Source organism: Pempheris klunzingeri, chromosome 11 (genome assembly GCF_042242105.1).
Source record: "Pempheris klunzingeri isolate RE-2024b chromosome 11, fPemKlu1.hap1, whole genome shotgun sequence".
Classification (NCBI taxonomy): Eukaryota; Metazoa; Chordata; class Actinopteri; order Acropomatiformes; family Pempheridae; genus Pempheris; species Pempheris klunzingeri.
In genome coordinates, this window is record NC_092022.1 from 8,097,621 (window position 1) to 8,115,041 (window position 17,421).

At 39.8% G+C, this 17,421-nt stretch overlaps 3 protein-coding genes across 3 annotated transcripts; 2 read left to right on the plus strand and 1 right to left on the minus strand.

Annotated features, from left to right (window-relative positions):
* Positions 1-3,469: 3,469 nt before the first annotated feature.
* Positions 3,470-8,611, plus strand: LOC139209255 (outer dynein arm-docking complex subunit 1-like). The gene is made up of 13 exons (XM_070838903.1): positions 3,470-3,518; positions 3,694-3,793; positions 4,268-4,457; positions 4,806-4,919; positions 5,222-5,289; positions 5,640-5,815; positions 6,531-6,713; positions 6,791-6,873; positions 6,964-7,132; positions 7,524-7,702; positions 7,994-8,088; positions 8,281-8,368; positions 8,474-8,611. Exons 1-13 carry the CDS (start codon positions 3,470-3,472, stop codon positions 8,498-8,500), a joined length of 1,521 nt encoding a protein of 506 aa, XP_070695004.1. The 3' UTR covers positions 8,501-8,611.
* Positions 8,612-8,724: 113 nt separating this feature from the next.
* Positions 8,725-13,823, minus strand: LOC139209880 (putative oxidoreductase YteT). Its single transcript, XM_070839765.1, has 14 exons — positions 13,681-13,823; positions 13,328-13,436; positions 12,743-12,827; positions 12,578-12,651; positions 12,431-12,490; positions 12,047-12,154; positions 11,758-11,814; positions 11,469-11,599; positions 11,101-11,155; positions 10,902-10,994; positions 10,607-10,741; positions 9,962-10,063; positions 9,358-9,519; positions 8,725-9,223 (listed from the first exon to the last, which is right to left on the minus strand). The coding sequence occupies exons 1-14, from the start codon at positions 13,692-13,694 to the stop codon at positions 9,095-9,097; spliced, it is 1,314 nt and encodes a 437-aa protein (XP_070695866.1). The 5' UTR covers positions 13,695-13,823; the 3' UTR covers positions 8,725-9,094.
* A 333-nt stretch (positions 13,824-14,156) lies between these two features.
* Positions 14,157-17,013, plus strand: taf10 (TAF10 RNA polymerase II, TATA box binding protein (TBP)-associated factor). Its single transcript, XM_070839825.1, has 5 exons — positions 14,157-14,551; positions 14,832-14,989; positions 15,587-15,651; positions 16,453-16,567; positions 16,709-17,013. Exons 1-5 carry the CDS (start codon positions 14,419-14,421, stop codon positions 16,796-16,798), a joined length of 561 nt encoding a protein of 186 aa, XP_070695926.1. The 5' UTR covers positions 14,157-14,418; the 3' UTR covers positions 16,799-17,013.
* The last annotated feature ends 408 nt before the right edge of the window (positions 17,014-17,421 follow it).

Consider the following 17,421-nt stretch of genomic DNA (forward strand, 5'->3'; position numbering starts at 1 on the left):
TGGGCTTTGCATCATGGCCTTTGACCTCATCCTGTGAGGAGACAGCTCAGTTATCAAAGAATCAATAGCCACCGGGAGGAAACAGGAGGACGGGCTGACGAATGATGTTTGTGCTGCCTTTGATTGTTGGGTGTAGCTCAGGAACAAAAACGTTCTCTGAGAAATCTAATCTGATGCTACATTGATTTGTTGCTCATGTGTCCCATGAAAGAAATGTAGCTACAATCAATTTAGTGGATTACACACACAACACACACAAACGCACACATATGCAAACACACAGCTTTCATGTGTAGTGGTGCTATCCCTATAAAGGACAAGGAGGCAAAATACTGTTTTCCCAGGGCACCAACAGAGAAAAACAAAGCAGGGTCAGTGGGAAAAGAAGTGATTGAGGAAGTGGCAAGGATTAAAGTGATTTAAACCCCGTGACATCTGATTTCATGGTGACAGCCTCAATGGATGGCAGAGACCAGAGCATGAAAAGAACGATTCTTTGCCCAGGATGCAGCACTGGAAGCCCGGGCAGCTTCCCTACACGTGATTTTAGGCCTCAACATGGGCAGAGGGTCTGCAGCCCCAGCAGGAGGCCTTCCGCAGCCCTGTGAAGTTGATCTTTCAGCTCATTAAGCATTTCGGCTGAAATGAGTGAGAATAAAAGAGGGTGGAAATAGGCTGTGCTCTCCAGTCCAGACAAATTGCATCTGGGCAATGAGTTTGACTTTAATTGAACTTTTTTTTTTACAAATGTATTATCATATTTAGATTATCTGTTATAATTTATCTATTTACATCGGTAGCAACACTCACTGCATGATTCACACTATCATCACAGTAAAAATATTATTTGTCGGCAGTAAAGATTGCTCATCGTGTCATAGGCACACTGAGTGTTTTTCATGTTGGGTGAACGGATGTGAGGACACTGTCAATATTTGCTTGTCTGAAGGTCTTTTTGAATCATCACCTAACGTTCAGGGTCACCTTTCAGGAGGGCAACGGAAAAAAGACAAGTTTGGTAATGTTGTTCACCTGCTGGTTATTTACCGTGTGTGTGTGGGGGGGGGCATGACGAGGCCGTCTGTATTTTCAGACCCTACAGATTTCCTCAGACAACCATTGTACGATCTCCCTTAGTCTGTCTTTGCCCCCAACATAGCTCAAAGTCTTGAGGCATGACAAAGTCAGTCTTACTCTTTTTCTCACTTTATCTCTCCTCTCACTCCCACCGTCCTCCCTTTCATTCTCTCACCTTACTTACTCCCGCTCCATCATTTCCTGTTGAGTCACAGGCAGAGACAGACTGCACCATGTTTTACAGTTTACCGCTCCCCTCCTTGCTTTCCTCCTCCACTTCCTCGTACTCACATGCCTGTCTTGTAAGGGAGAAAAACACAGTGTGGTATTATAACAGCCCCCCAACAGATATTACTGCACAAAAGCAGAGAAAAGTCAAAGCAGACGTAGGAGTGTCTTCCTGGCAACATGACTGATTCAGGCAGTAAATGACTCGGGGGGGATCAGAGGATTATTAGCTTGGCAGAAAATTCACCATATCGCTCGCCACAGCATGTCATTAGTCGTCGTTACTGGAAAAAATAGAGCTTCAGGCAATAAAGTAAAATCAAAGACAAAGAGGGGAGGAAAAAATCAAACATAAAATAAGATCTTGAGATAATCCAGTAATATTGACATCAAAGTTGAATGACTTCCTTGGAAAATATTTATATATTGCTATTGGCTATTTGCAGACATAACCCAGTAAAGCAGGAGGAAGTGATGCTGTGGTGAGGTAAGGCCTCGCGTAAAACGTAGGCAGTGCGTGTCTGAGAATGAGGGAGGGTTGAGGGCAGGGCTCTGAGAAACGAAAGGGCTCTGTGGTGGGACTGGTTGAGTCAGTCAGCTGCTGACTCAGTTTGCAAACTTGTCTCCAGGAGCACGTTGCCAGTTTATCTGACATATTGTGTGTAAATGTGTGTGTATCTAACCTTTTCTTGTGAGGACCAATCATCTTCATAAAGACAGGATAAGGGATCTCCTCCAGGTTTATCTTTATTACTCTGAAAAGATATAGACAGATGTTAACATTATTAATTTAGGTTTCAGTCTGTCGGTAACTGAATCCTTGTGGTTTGTTCAGAAACTGCTCAAAGAATTACCCTGCAGATTACATCAAATGGAAAATGAAGCTCTGCTCGAAGGAGTGCCTATTCACACCACTGCGGTAATCCCATCCTGGCGCCAGGTCAAAGTTGTTCTGTGATTCAATCATTTCGTCATTTCTTCAGTTTTCTCTACACACCCTTCTTGCCACAGTAGTCTTATAATGGTGTCAGTCCAGCCATCAACAACTCAACAGAGTGCGATCAATCTGGGAGTATGGACTCTGGGACTCACTCCAGAATTAGTCATCCTGGATGTGTTGCAAGGTCCAGGAATGGTGTGCTGCTGTTGACATTATTGTGTTCAGAGGGTAATTAAGAGGGACACCTCCCTCCATGGTGGAACGTGATTTCTGATAAAACTGTGGAGCTGTTTCACCTGAGTGTGATCCGATGTGAGTCATATTGTATTTAAAAGACCTTGTGCACCAACCACACGTTTAGCTTTGCTTACTTTTTGAATGAAAGGTGATGGTCGAAAGATCCCATTTCAAGAAATGTAAATTTTCCAGTACTGTTTGCTGTAACAAATTCACAGAATTTTTAATTGCTTTCAGTAAACAGATAATATCTTAATTGTCCATAACTTAGGGAGGGAGTTGCTTAATTGCCCCATAGCTGATAAAGAAATCCTGGCTGTGTTATCTATTAGCCTGTGCTAATTTCTGTTTAATATTGGCACCATATTTGTGATACATGTTTATCTGAGCTACAAATGGTATTCAACGTAATTTAATTTGTTAGTTTAATGTAGCCTAGCTAAGTATGCTAGCGGTTACTGCTAACAGCTAACAGAGGGTCTGGCATCCCCAGCTAGCTTCACATTAGCAGCTAACGGTTGTAACGTTAATTCAATGGCAGTTAACGTTCACCTACGTTAGCAGCATTTACGTAACTTAAAGTCACTACATCACTAGCCCAACACAAACGGTAGCCAAGTAATACGTTTGATACATCTGGCTTTTCGTCTAGCGCCATCACCCCAACGTCTTTACATTTTTTAGCTGTCAATACTCAACGTTGGCGTTACTTGAAGATAAAAGGAACAGAAACGTTAAAGTTAGTTATTACTAGATTATATAATGCTAATGCTAATCCAGTTAACGCTAATAACAGTTAGCATTTTACGCTAATTTAGCTAAGTGGTAAAATACTAAAGCTAGCTAGTTTATTGTTGTAGCTAACGTAGCATTATTAACAACAACAATGTTGAGCTAATATAAGTTTGACCACGTCTAAGACGTTTTCTGGTGCCAAAGCTTTAACGTTATTTTATTCTTTAGACTTAAAGCAGACCATAATTCAACATGAGTCGGCGTTCATCTACGGGCAAAAGTCATTTTCTTGTGGAGTATAGTAAGTTATGCAGCTCCCTATTCACATGCTGTGGCTTTCTATATCACAAATAGCTTGTTGTATCAGACAGATCCAACACAAGAAAGTGCCTCTTTTCTATGTACTAAATCAAATGTATCATTGAAGAAGTAGTGATGGTGAAACGGGACATAACTACAGCATCTTTGTAACGCAGCTGAAACAGACCTGGTCAAACTGCAGCAGCAGTATCGCAGAGCAGAAGGAGCTAAGCGGGCATATACTGAGAAAACCCAGGCCATCATGCACAGAGACAAGTAAGACCCCTCCTTTAGTAGCTTAGACAGACACATTTTACAGAGATTTAATGGTTTGACTCCATGCTAAATACATTACATTTTCCTACTCTGTTCATACTCTTAGATTTAATCTATATATTCATAAACATATCAATCACTTGTATTTTAGTCACTGAATGTTTTAGTCATCAAGTTAGTCAGAACTACAGCCATCTGTGCAGAATACTAGCTGTCAGAGGAGAGCAAGAGGAAAGATTAGATTGAAGAGGAAAGCATGTCCAAAGGTTTTGGCCAAGATTTAAACCCAAGACACAAGTATCTCTTTTAGTAAACTTCACTAGTCCAGTTAATACTGAAAATAACTTATGTAGCTGTCAAAGGCATCTGTTCTATGTTTTCACGGTTGTCTAAAGCGTAACTCGCTATATCCTCTGTACGTTTTTTTTTAAGTTTATTCCAAACTTACATATGTCTGTGTCTCTTTGTGATCAGACGAGAGATCCAGAAGCTCCAGGATGAACGTGAAGCACTTTTACGCAGTCTCAGATTCTCTCATAGTTACTCTAACTGTTGGACTGATGCTAGTGTCGTTCAAGACCTTACTGCCATGCTGGCCTGTGGAGACAAAATAGACGAAGAGCTGGAAGCAGAAAAAGGCAAAGTGGCATCTTTGAAAGAGCAGGTGTGTTTTCTCATGGTCCATTCACAGTCACTGCCACTGCCACAGTGAATTCCTTCTGATTTTTTTTTTTTTACTACAGTTGACTCTACATGTTGGCTTTGTTTTCAGATTTTGAAATGGGAGAAGTTGTTGGCAGGACAGAGGACTCGTGGGGGACCTGCATGGAATAATAAATCCGACAGCACCTTACTAAAAACTAACCACTTAATAGAAAACAAACTGTACAGGGTTGGTGTTACACAGAGAATCCACACTACCATAAATCCAAATTAGATTTTTTACCAATTTCAAAGATTTTTCTTTTGTTCTTACTCCACTGTAACACTGTAATGTATGTTTCTAATCTAGGGTAGAAAATGCTTCAATAACCTGATGCTCAGGAATGGAGAGTTGAGGGAGGAGCTGAAGACACTGCAGGTGGAGAAGAAGCAGTTTTTACATGTTCGATCTCGGCTGGAAAAGGTGGGTTACATCAACTGGTCGTAATTTGCATTTTGCTGCTGACACATCCTACCAATATTCAGCAGCTGAGGGAATACCAAGGAAGAGGTGCCAGGATGATGCTTCCATTTCTCATACTTGTAAATCTTCTTGAAATGACAAAAATTGAATTAGTTTCCAACAAAAGATTAAACACTATCTCTAGATTTGAGTTTTGGGAATTGTGAGTTGAGATATTTCATTGTGGGATGGCAAAGTGAAGGGGTATTAAGGAGTAACATTTTAAGATTGTAGACAGTTTAACTCTGTGCTCACTCATCCAGGAGCTGCATGCACTTCGCAAGGACATTTCTAACCTGATGATTAAATGCACTGAAGCCTTCAATACCAGGTAAACTATTCTGCAGCAATCACTGTTGACCCACTGTTAATTTACAGTGCGTATTCAAATTCTTACTCATCAGGTTTATAAAATGAAAGACGATGGATTTCTTTTCACAGCGATAACAGTGTTTACAAGGTAGCAGCCGCTCTCTCATCGAGCTGAGCTTGCTAACTGAGACTGATTGTCGACTTTAAATGCCTTGAAAACAAACAAGAATTACACAAGAGTAGCCATAGTCATCTTACCTTCTTAGCAATATTAATAATAATAATTCTTTCCAGCTTATATTCACAAAGATAAAGTACCCCCACTATGTATAACTGTCCAGTTTGTCATATATTTATGGGTACACCTAGTGTGAAGATCCAGGAAAAACAGAGGATGCTGAGTGACCAGGATGTCAAGGATGTGGCTCAGTACATCAAAGAAAGGAGCAACCTGGAACGAGACATTGCCCATCGCAGCAGCTTTGAGGCTTTCCTAGGCATAAAGGCTATTGCACGCAACAATCAGGACATCAACCACAGAAGGGGTAACTATAAATTTAACTCCTGACACACATTTGAAGCCATAATATTATTTTATAGTTTTTAGTTTCAGTTATGTGACTGTACAAAGTTCTGTCCTAATGCTGTTCCAATTAGTGTGGCACTGTGTACTTAATTGGCTGCAAAGCTACTTGGCAATGTTCTAGCCCTTGCGTGCTTGTTGTGCACAGCCTTTTCCACAAGGTCAATATATGCTTCATCATTATTGCTTTGATATTCTATAGCTATTTGAGATATTCTACTCCTAGATCACTTTTTAACGCAGCAGACCAGTGTCAGTCCAGGCCAGTGGTGTGTTGACTTCTGATCAAGTAAACTAGTGACACCTTGTGTTTAAAAGAGTTATTACTTGACCAATAAACGTCTGGCAAACAGGACAAGAAGAGAAGTTTTCTATTGTTACTTATCATTTATTATGATAACGCAATATTTTTAACAATGATTAGAGGCTGACCAGTAATATAGAAATCACTGTTAATTATTATATAATACTACAACATTGCCCAGCCGGATATGTTTGAGATCAGAGTTCGGATGTTTAGTCATGTTTTCCTATCTAATAATTAACCATTGTAATAGATAGATGTATGTAGGAAGTCAGAATGTAATAAGCTGTATAAGGAGAGTTATGTAACCAAAGACTAATTGTTCCTAATAAACAGCAACTCTGATGCAAAATTCATTCATTGGGTACAACAGATAAAGTAAGGGTCTTGCAGTGTAGGGTTTCACTTCATTTTCATATTTTCCCTGTAGCAGAGCCGCGCAAGAAATTGGAGTCTAAGGAATTTGGACTGGAAGAGTTTGAGAATGCTGTCAAAGAAATCCTCAGAGAGACAGAGGAAAGCAACCTGGACGAACTGGTCAGAAACTACATACAAAGTAAGTCCACATTAAACATCACTGAGGCAATGGGAGTTCTGCATCTTATCACCAATAAAAATATGTTGTTCCATCAGTGGAGGAGCAGAACTACATTTTACTGAGCTTTGTCAACTATCTGCGTAATGAAGGAGAGAGCATTCGAAGGCAGATCTCTCAGGTTGGTGTTTTCTGTGTGTGTGCATGTGTGTGTTAGAGAACTAAAGAAGGAAATAAAATGTCCCTGTGGTTGCACGCTGTCCTCTGAAAGCTTTGCAACGAGAGGGAGATCTTTGTGGCTGAGAAGCAGCAGCAACAGAAGCAGCATCAGGCTCTTCGAATGAGAGTTTCCACCAAGCAGGAGGCTACTGAACAGCAGCTGGCAGGTTATCAACAGCGTGTTGAGTTCATGGAAGAGCTCCTGGAACAGCTCAAAAAAGGTAGAGCATAGGGCACCCCTGCATAGCATTATCCTATATCCATCCTATATATATATGCCATGCATATGTCTTGTTCTGACACAGCACTAACTGAAAATCTATATTATCCTATTACACCATATAACACCTGAATGCAGCAGCATGCAGACTGACAATGTTAGAATAACTTTCACTTTCCCTTTTAAAGGATTAAAAAATTTAGCATTACACCAACTGCATGTGGTGCACGTACAAAAGAAAAGCTATTATTTATTCATGTCATCAGCTACAGTGTACATGAATAGTCAAATATAGTCTGTAGCTTATTACATTATAGACAATTTCATCTAATAACATTGTAATATCAAATGTAGAAGTTTTTTTTAATATATCCAACAACTACCTTTACTAGGTGTGAAATCATTGCTCCAGATCAGCTATGGTAGTGTGATGGTCTGCGACCAGAAGGGCTCCTCTGATGAAGTCCAGGATGAAAACATCACAGAGTACCTGAGAATGGTGGAGGACAGAGTCAGTGAGCTTCTCGCTCTGCAGTCATACCTTCACTTCCAGCAAAACCTTAGCCAGTGGGTATGTGGACATGAAACACTTTGTCAATGGAGAGTTGAGGTACTGTCACTGTAGCCATTAAAACCAGAAGCAGATGTACAGCAGTAGTTAGTATTTCTGGCCTCTGCATACCGAGAGCCTTCAGCTTGCTACTGCCTCTTGTTCTGCCCATCCTTTGACTCTCCTGTGCCTTTTTATATGTCGCTTACTCCACAGTGAAGATTTCTAGAATTTTTAAGTGGAAAATGTGTGCATAGAAACGTATAAAAATGACCGTTGCTGCCTCATAGTAATGTTCTTTCTTACCTCCAGGATGTTGACAGTGTCAGTACCATTGCTGGGCAGCTCCTAGGAATAAACGCCCCAGCTGTCAGCCTAACCACTGCTGCTGCAACCCCTGCACCTCAGTACGTGTGCTTTTAAAAAAAATTCTTGACAAGTGTGCAGATCAGACAGGACTCACAAAGATTAACAATGAATAATGAGTCGCAGGGAGTTAACACAGCATTGTCATTAATCAGCCTTTTGTGTGCCTTTGGGTTTGATGTATACGTTAAAACAAACGCACATATGAATTTACGTTCTCTGTGATACCTCAGTGATGACTCGGACTCGGTGGAGTCAGTGCTGCTGGAGGCAAAGCAGCCGGTGAGAAGAGAGGATCTCCTGAGACTGATCAATAAGAGGGTTAGTATATCTGAGAAGAGTTCTTATTCCTTAAAAAATGAAACAATCAATCTTGTGTTCAGGCTGAAATGACAAAAAGGAGGTTATCTATTATTTATCTTCCAGATTCAGAAGAAAAAGAAGACCGACTGACCCGATGTTTACGGTGCTGCTCCTTAGAGCCGCCATGAGCTACTGCATACTGAGCCACTGGAAACAAGTCTGTGCTTTGCTTTAAGATTTTCCAAAAGCTGCATTATACTGCAGGATTTCTGAGTGAATGTTTAGATGGACATAATATGTTGTGGAGTTTGGTCATATCAGTTATTCAACAGGCTTACAGTAAAACAAATGAACTTGGATTGAAATGTGAAAACTATTGGCAATTTTACATTTATTGTATATTCATGTACATTTGTTCACAGTCGGCGGTACTTTCTCAAATGTAATAAATGCATTTTAGTTAATTCATTCTGTCCACAGCTCAGTAATCATTTTTTTACATTTCAATTCTAAACATTTCAAAAATAACAGATTTACTTATTTGCACACGCACACACGCACACACACACACACACACACAGACTCACACACAAAATCACATAGTATTAAAATCCCTGAGCAACATGTAATCAGTGTGATTACTTTACATGATTTGGCCCTCTGTTCACCAGTGAAGCTATGTCTTTAATCATCCAAATATCATTATAGTGTTTGATTTTTAACATGAGATCACTTTCATGTCGTCTAGCTCTGGCTAATGTCAGCACAGTACACCACGCTGCCCTCCAGTCGTGAACGCTCCGCTTCAAACACTAGCAAATGGCTCAGCAGCGTCTCCTCAGGACCGGAGCGGATCAGGGATGGATTATTGCTCTGCACACACACAAACAAACACACGTACACACACAAGTCAAATCAACCATCACAGGCAGTGTTTCCAGGGTTAGGGTTAGCTCTACAGGAAACTATACAAAAATAAAACATGAAGAGGACTTATCAGCGCTCACCGCCACAGCAGACACAAATGCATCTATAAGGTGGTAGTCTGCTCCGCCATGACCACTCATGCCAAAGTGCCCGGGGGCGTTACTGTGTGCCGTGTGCTTTGTGGATCTCTGGGTCAGAAAGTCAAACACGCGTATGCCATGGCCATCATATGACAGCTCCCCCTGTGAAGACAGTAAAGTATATTGGTACCATTTAGCCAATGCATCCATTTTAGACTGAGATTTAGAGCCAGGCAACATACAGTATATCACGTTATGCTTCTGTTTGGTCTTGATATAATAGCTTAAATTTGTGGGTTTGTTTTCTGGTATTAAAGGACAACAGTACAGGTAAATTGAGCTTAAATTAATGATGTACTAACTCCAAAACTGTGTCACATTGGATCGATAGGATATCAATATTAACGTATTCTGTGTCTGGGCCTGTATTTCATTATTGCCTCCTTGTATGACCTCTTTTGGTTCAATAGAATTACTTTGATTTATGTGAGCCAGTAGTTGATACATCTTTTTCCAGCTGGCTACCTTTCTTTGGAGCATTCCTTGTATCTGAAGTATTTCCTTCCCTTTTCTTTTTAACAATCTAGAGTCCTTTCAGTCCTACCTTGCTGCCATAGATGGTTGTTTTTCGCTTGCAGATGTCCTCAGTGAACGCCACCATGGAAAGGGCTGCTGTCAGACCCCCTTCAAACTCAAGGTTAACAACCTGAGCAAACACACCAGATAAACAAGACATAATGGAAAAGTGTTGTGCTCCTAAACGCAAGCAATGACCTTAAATAATATTAGCCTAAATGCCATCAATACAGAATTTTTAGGAAAAGGACAGTAAATTCATCTTTGAAAATAGTAGAAATCTAAAAGTTCTTGGACAGATGTGGAAAAAATGTTGTATCAGTAAATGACAATGCAAAAAGGCAATAAAATGTATTCAGCTGCTTCTACACAATATCAGAGATGATATAATAAGAAAAAAATCAGATGACACTTATATTTGGGAGTAAAACAGTGTTTGGTATATGGTGATATAGTTTGATTTCTAACATAACATGAATCAGCAGCTGTCTAGAAATATTTGCTGAAATAATCCGATACTACAGTTTATTTTGACCTAATGTTTGATACCACCATGGTTACTGGTGCAGCCCTTGGGGTGGGATTTGAGATTTATTTATGTAGAAACAACACTTAATAGGTTTGAGAGGTATAGTGTGCTGTGCTGCGTGTTGTGAAGCCAGTGTTTTCTAACCTGGTTACTGCACACATCATTGTCACACTCATAGACACAGCGGCCATATGGTCCAGTCCTCAGTGCCTCAGTCACTGACTCGATGTCTGGTAACGAGCTCGGACATATGACTGATACAGGCCAGCCAGTGTGACCCTAACACACACACACACACACACACACACACACACACACACACACACACACACACACACACACACACACACACAGTACATATAAAATAAAATGATGTACAGTGAGTAACGTGTTATGTTGACAGATGGTAAAGTAGATAACTGATGAAAATCATGTTAACCTGTTTCACTCTATCCAGGTAGATTTTGCATGCTGAGTACGCACAGTTTTTCTCTATTGAACAATCCAGGCAGCGATCAGCAGCACCTGTCGGCTGACCAAACAGTTATTAACGTCACATTTTATATTCATGCTTAATATAGACATCTGTGTCAGCAATGTCTTTGCATCAGGCTGCACACCGCGACCAGAACACACACCTTGTTTTGTTTTCCGAAGTGGCTGACTGATCCAAATGATGACACTTTCACACACCTGACAAGCACAAACATCTGTTAATGATTCCTCTCTGGAAAAACAGGAATGAACTAACAGAAAACAACCTCCTCCATCTGAAAACACAGACTGGTCCAACAAAACCACCCGTTCCTCACCTGCTGGTTTTGTTACACCACAGTCTAGCTCCAGCTAGAATGGTTTGGATAAAAGAATAAATAAATAAGGATAAATAAAAAAGGATGAATAAATAAGCTTATCAACCAGCTTATTTATTTAATGTTTACTGCCTCTTACTTCTGACCACCTGGCGAGCTTAGAGTTGATCATTGACCACTGTATGTTGACTTACCTGCGTGCTCCAGCCCAGTGATGTATTAGGTCAATGTCATGACATGACTTAGCCAAAAGAGCAAAAGAGCTCTCTTTTTCATTCCTCCAGTTCCCCCGAACAAACGAGTGAGCAAAGTGATAAAACCCGACCTGGAACAAGAGACAAGACTGATCAGTTATTCCTGGATTTAAAACAATTCATATGTTAAAAGCAAGAATACTGTTACTGTTTAACGAATGGGTTTAATGAGGATCCCTGAGGATTTGCAGTGTTATTTTCTATATCTTTTTTATTTTTGCATTCTTACCGGCTCAAAGTGCTGAATGTGGATCACATCGCCTATGACTCCAGCATCTAACAGCTCCTAGAGAAAGATCAGTTAATTTAGGCAACATACTAATTAGAATTTTGTGTTTTTCCTCACCACATGCCCCAGAGTGAGAAAACATTTCAGTGTTCTTTAATTGGAACAACCAAAATATGCAAAATCTTAACCCTCAATAGTACCCCAAATTAACATTTTAAACACAAAACTGTCAGAAACCTTCAAATGTTTTTTTAAAAAAAACAGACAGGCTTGGACAGAAAATGTTCACCTTTATCTTGTGGATGACGGGATCATAGCGGAGAACATGGCCCACTGATAGCATCACACCACTCTGAGTGCATGCCTCCACAATCGCTGTGCAGTCTTCAGCAGTTGTCTGAAGTCACACAAATGCAATCAAAGAAAGGACAAGAAACAGAAGATAGTTTTCAGAGAATGACACTTAAATGTTGCGTTCACTGATCACACTGAAATGAGATGAAAAAATACACTGTGACATGTTTTTTATAAAGGTAATACAAAATACAGAATTACAAACTAAAATGCAAAGATGTAACTGTTAAATTAAATCTGTAGGATCATCAACACCCATATGAAGGTTTAAGTCATCCTCAGTGTTAAGATGGTTCATATTTATTTACTTAACACTCACAGCCATTGGTTTTTCCAGCAGAATATGGTAACCTTTCTTTGCAAAGGCCACTGCGGGTTCCTGGGGAACAAAAATCTTAGTACACAGAAGGCTAAAAATAGATAATTATACATGTATACAGGATATATACACATATTGCATGTTTACCTTATGAAGGCGGTCTGGAGTACAAATTAAAACGGCATCTGCAAACTTCTCTCTTTCAACTATACTGTGCCAGTCTTGTTTGAAAAGAAGAGCATTCAATCATTTAGTAGGCGGTAGATAATTCAAAATTTAATTTTAATTCATTTTTCTTCTTTTGATGCTCACCTTCAAATACGTTTTCATCCGCAATCTTGTGTTGCTGTTGAAGTTTAGTGCGAGCAAATTTCCTTGGATCAGCAACTCCAACAACCTGAAATTATGAAGTTGAATAAATGAGGGGGTTGTAAAACTAAATACCTCAGCAGTGGTGGAAAAACTATTCAGATCATAAATGCAAGTAAAGTAGCAATACAACAGGGAATAATACTCATTCAGTGTTAAAAAAGTATGATCATTAAGCTTAACTTAAATGCTCATGAACTATTTAATTCACTACACTTTTTAAACTTATAGAAAACATGGATTTGAGAATCTACCTGCACAATGACAAACTTCTGACATTATGTTTCTTTCATTGGCATCTGGTCAGTGATCTCATCTCAGATCATTTGGCCCTCAGAGATGTTTTGATGCCAAAATAATTTTTTCCCACAAAAAAAAAAAAAACTGTCCACTGGTTGACAACAACTGCCTTACTGGTTTTACTTTTCTTTTGTAAAGCACTTTGTAATGTTGTTATGAAAAGTGCTCTAGATACCGTTTATTGTATCATATTATTATTTAACAGGCTGCAGGACAACCACTCCTGACCTTCAAGCGTCCAGGATGGATGGATGCGAAGTGGGAGTAGATCTCCCCTCGACTGCCAGCTCCTACCACGATGACACAGACCGGCGAAGTCATTCTGACACTCTGTGAACTTTGGACACAAATCATAGCTTGTAAATACACTTTACACAAAGTCTGAGGGAGAACAAACTCATCAGTTATAGGTGATCACCATCGTCATGCTAGTCTAAATTAAGAGTTTAAACACCCCTTTAGGCTTTCAAATGTGCTTATTAAAGACACTAACAGATACAGTGTGTGAGAGTTGGTGGCTAGCATCTTAAAACAAGTGTTTCTGTGAATAATATTAGTCAGTTTATGACGTGGCTCAGTACCTGATTTGCCCCATAAAGCTGTCAAAACCTTCTGTTTGTCTTCCGCGTTGGTCCAATTGTGTCCAGACCAGACAGACACGACAACAAAGCCATCTGCAGTGACAATGTCCACAACAGCTCAGTGGCTCTCTGGCTTCTCTTCTTCGTCCGAAACAACCGGCAGTCAGGAGGTTGCCTAGCGACCCCTAGCGTGGGCACTATAGTATACTATAGTTACTTCCTGCAGCACCCGAAGGCAACATTTTAGCTATACGTTCAGTGTGATTATCTCAGTTAGCAGTTAGCAGCTAACACCTAAAGGGGCTTTAGTGGTAGTACTAAATCAGTTGTACTCGTTATCTGTGTAGTGATACAAATACGTCTACAATTTAACAAACAAATGAGAAACGAAGTTAGACCAAAGGGTATAGAAGGTATTCGGAAATCTTCGGCTACCTTCGTCAGATCCGATCCGTTACGTCACATACAGTAAGAGTCACATGATGCGCTTTAGCTCTGCAGCGTGAGCCTAGCGTTCTGCTGCACCGTGGCTACAAACATTTCTGATGCTAGCTAGCGCCTCATTTTTGGTTATAATATCATCCAAGTTAGTTAGTTAGCTTTACCATACAACCCAGTGTTTCGTTGAAGACTAGTCTGTGAGCTATAAACCACGGAGTTGCGCTTTTTGATCACATTTGGAAACTCTCTCTGCGCTAGCTAGCCAAGGTTAGCGCGTTAGCTAACGTTAACATCAAAATGAATATTGACAACGTTAACCAGTCTGTCACAACTGGAGTGTCATCCACGACGTCTTCAACTTCAAGTAACTGCATCGCAAACGACAATGCAGCAACTAACGTGAGCAGCATCCCGCCCGTCACGAGTAATGGTAAGCTTAACTTTGGCTAATGTTATTGTTCATGTTGTTATGCTCAACCTTTAACACAATATAGGATGATAGTTTTTGTGGCTCAAAATGAATGATGTGTTTGCTTGTTACAATGTATATGCAGGAACGTTAATCATTTTCATGTGTGGACCTGAATTAACGTTATTGTGCAACATCATTTTGCAAAAACTTGGCAAAACCTCCTGTTTCTATACAATGCAATTCTACAATACAGTGTTTTAAATTCTACGCAAAGTAATCCAAAACCCTTGTATTACAGCTTTAGCCTCAGCAGCCATGGTGACACCATCAGCAGACACATCTGTCTCTAACGGTGTCTATGTTCCTGGTGGCATCACCAATGGAGATGTAAAGCCTGCTGTCTCCACCACACCCCTGGCAGATTTCCTCATGCAGCTGGAAGAGTACACTCCCACAGTGAGTCAAGTTTTGCCAGTCAGCTTTCCATAGACTGCATTCACAATTAGGGACACAGAACAACTACCAGAAATTCAAAACACTGCATATGCTTATGCCATTAACAGTTAAATTCAGGTTAATGTCTACCATCTCACCCATGATAACTAATCACTATTAACAATTAAAATGGAAATTCAGTTGAGAAACTATGTATGAAATATCGAAATGGGGACAGTATCTCTATGTTTGTAGCTCATCAAGTGAATCAAAGAACTGCAAGACAGGATCACATTGATAGTTTGTCTCAGTACAAAGAGTACAATAAAGGTGTAAAATAGTAAACATTCACCTGAGGGGTCATGACAACTTCATGTCCCGCCATCCCTTGGTGAAAATTAAGTTTAGATAATTACACTTTCCTCCTTCGATAATGCTATTAGTGTCCAGTGGTCACAAACTGCATTGATGTTCTTGCTACAGTTCATGTAAATGATCATCTCTGAAGGGCAGACATGCAGTAATGTCTTTCACGAATAAGTGTCAGTAGCAGTGAAAATGGACCATGTGGACCTCAAGCTGAAGTCCACTCTTTTTATTTTTATTCATTTTTTCCAGATTCCTGATGCAGTTACAGGCTACTACCTCAACCGAGCTGGCTTTGAGGCTTCTGATCCAAGAATGTAAGTGCTACGATGGCTGGCTATGAAGTATAAGCTAAACTCAAGCTTCAGTGTGCCTGAAGTCCTGTGGAACCAAAATAAGACAAATCACAGTTGTTACTAGTTGTCACATTCAAGTTAGTCATAACCACCAACTTAGAAGTCGGGCACAAACCCTGATCAGTCCGTTTGACTATTTGGCTTTTATAAATGACTTTAAAAATCTTTAAATGAATTAAATGTTTAAATCATGAATTAAAGTTCCCCTTATTGCCACATCTGAAACTGATTTGGTATGTTTCCTTATCCTTAAAATGATTTGGGAAGACAATTTGTGCTGAATCACTGCTTAGTTCAGCAGCTTTCGGTCAGGTAATACACTCAGCAAGATTATGTGGTTTGCCGAGTAATAACGCAAATGTAAACCTTTTGTTTTTACACTAAGAAAAAGATGTTAGACTGACTGCCTTACCTGTCTGACTTTTATCAAAAGGGGCTTTGTTTGAGTCTAACAGGAGCTGTTAAATATGCATATACAGCATACATAAGCTCTGCAAGTAATTTTCCATGCTTATCTTTATGTGCATGTCTTACCATAAAGCACTTTAGCTTAGTATACCTTTTATTATCACCTCTGTGAATGTTGCTGTAATGATTTCTTGGAAGTGAAAACTGAAAATGAGCTCAGAAGAAGCCTTTGATCTGACTCATTAGTTAGTTGTTTCCGTGGATGGATGCACGGACGGACGGATGGATGGATGCAGGCTGGCTGTGTACAGATAATGACAACCACAGCAATGATTTTTTCTCTTATTTCTTTAGAATCCGTCTGATCTCCCTTGCTTCTCAGAAGTTTATCTCAGACATTGCCAATGATGCGCTGCAGTACTGTAAAATGAAGGGCACGGCCTCAGGAAGCTCGAGGAGTAAGACAAAGGTCAGTGCTCCTCTAACGTGCTTTAAATGTGATTGCAGTGCTGTATGAGAGAAAATAGGAGTTGTCAACTGCCTTTAAGTGCTCTGCTCATTTTGTTTCTAAACATTTATGGATTTCTGTTTTCTTCTTCTCTGTATTTAGGATAAGAAGTACACTCTGACGATGGAGGACTTGACTCCTGCCCTCACAGAATATGGTGTCAATGTCAAGAAACCATATTACTTTACATAGAACTGTCTTTCTTGCATGTTTTTTGCTTTTGCTAGTTTTATCTCCCTGCTGACCCACCAGAGTCTGTCGACACCTTTAATGCTAAATGTTTTTTTCATCATGGTGCTTTAGTACAGCTTTGACAAATCTCTGTAGTCAATTTGCCATTTGTTATTTTTTGTGGATTTGCCTTTGCGTTATGTTAAATTCTAACATTTCGTTTTATTGTGAAAATAAAACCCTTACCATAAGCCTTGATGTCTGTGAGATGCTACATGTGTGTTAAGTGTTGACCAGTGTGCCTGTTTAAATGTAGAGGGTGCAGTGGTGTAAAGGGTTACATGATGCCCAACACAGTACTGATATTCTGCGTAAAGGCACTTGCTTTAATGTAATGTTAAAATGCTCCTTAAAAAATGTCCTCAAAGATTGTGTTCATCCTCTAAAAAAGGATTAATTATTTTTGAGGATGATGCTTAAGGCTGTTTTAAGATTGCATTATTGGTATTTTATACAGAAATACCATCATATAAAGCCATTTTCTGTCATTAATCGTGCAGACTGACCATTGTGAGTACAGACTTGTCTGGTTTATGACAAGTATTGGATGGTATTCAGCGCCACACCACCAGGCGGCACAATGG

What these genes read in the sequence shown, in the direction of transcription:
- LOC139209255 (XM_070838903.1), top strand. Translation starts at nt 3,470, where the DNA reads ATGAGTCGGCGTTCATCTACGGGCAAAAGTCATTTTCTTGTGGAGTAT. An exon ending in GCTGCAACCCCTGCACCTCA is followed by an intron (nt 8,089 to 8,280) that starts GTACGTGTGCTT and finishes GTGATACCTCAG; the next exon opens with TGATGACTCGGACTCGGTGG. An exon ending in TGAGACTGATCAATAAGAGG is followed by an intron (nt 8,369 to 8,473) that starts GTTAGTATATCT and finishes TTTATCTTCCAG; the next exon opens with ATTCAGAAGAAAAAGAAGAC.
- LOC139209880 (XM_070839765.1), bottom strand. An exon ending in CACTGGGCTGGAGCACGCAG is followed by an intron (nt 11,156 to 11,468) that starts GTAAGTCAACAT and finishes TGTGCTTGTCAG; the next exon opens with GTGTGTGAAAGTGTCATCAT. An exon ending in CAACCATCTATGGCAGCAAG is followed by an intron (nt 9,520 to 9,961) that starts GTAGGACTGAAA and finishes CTGTCTTCACAG; the next exon opens with GGGGAGCTGTCATATGATGG.
- taf10 (XM_070839825.1), top strand. Translation starts at nt 14,419, where the DNA reads ATGAATATTGACAACGTTAACCAGTCTGTCACAACTGGAGTGTCATCC. An exon ending in TGGAAGAGTACACTCCCACA is followed by an intron (nt 14,990 to 15,586) that starts GTGAGTCAAGTT and finishes CATTTTTTCCAG; the next exon opens with ATTCCTGATGCAGTTACAGG. An exon ending in GCTCGAGGAGTAAGACAAAG is followed by an intron (nt 16,568 to 16,708) that starts GTCAGTGCTCCT and finishes CTCTGTATTTAG; the next exon opens with GATAAGAAGTACACTCTGAC.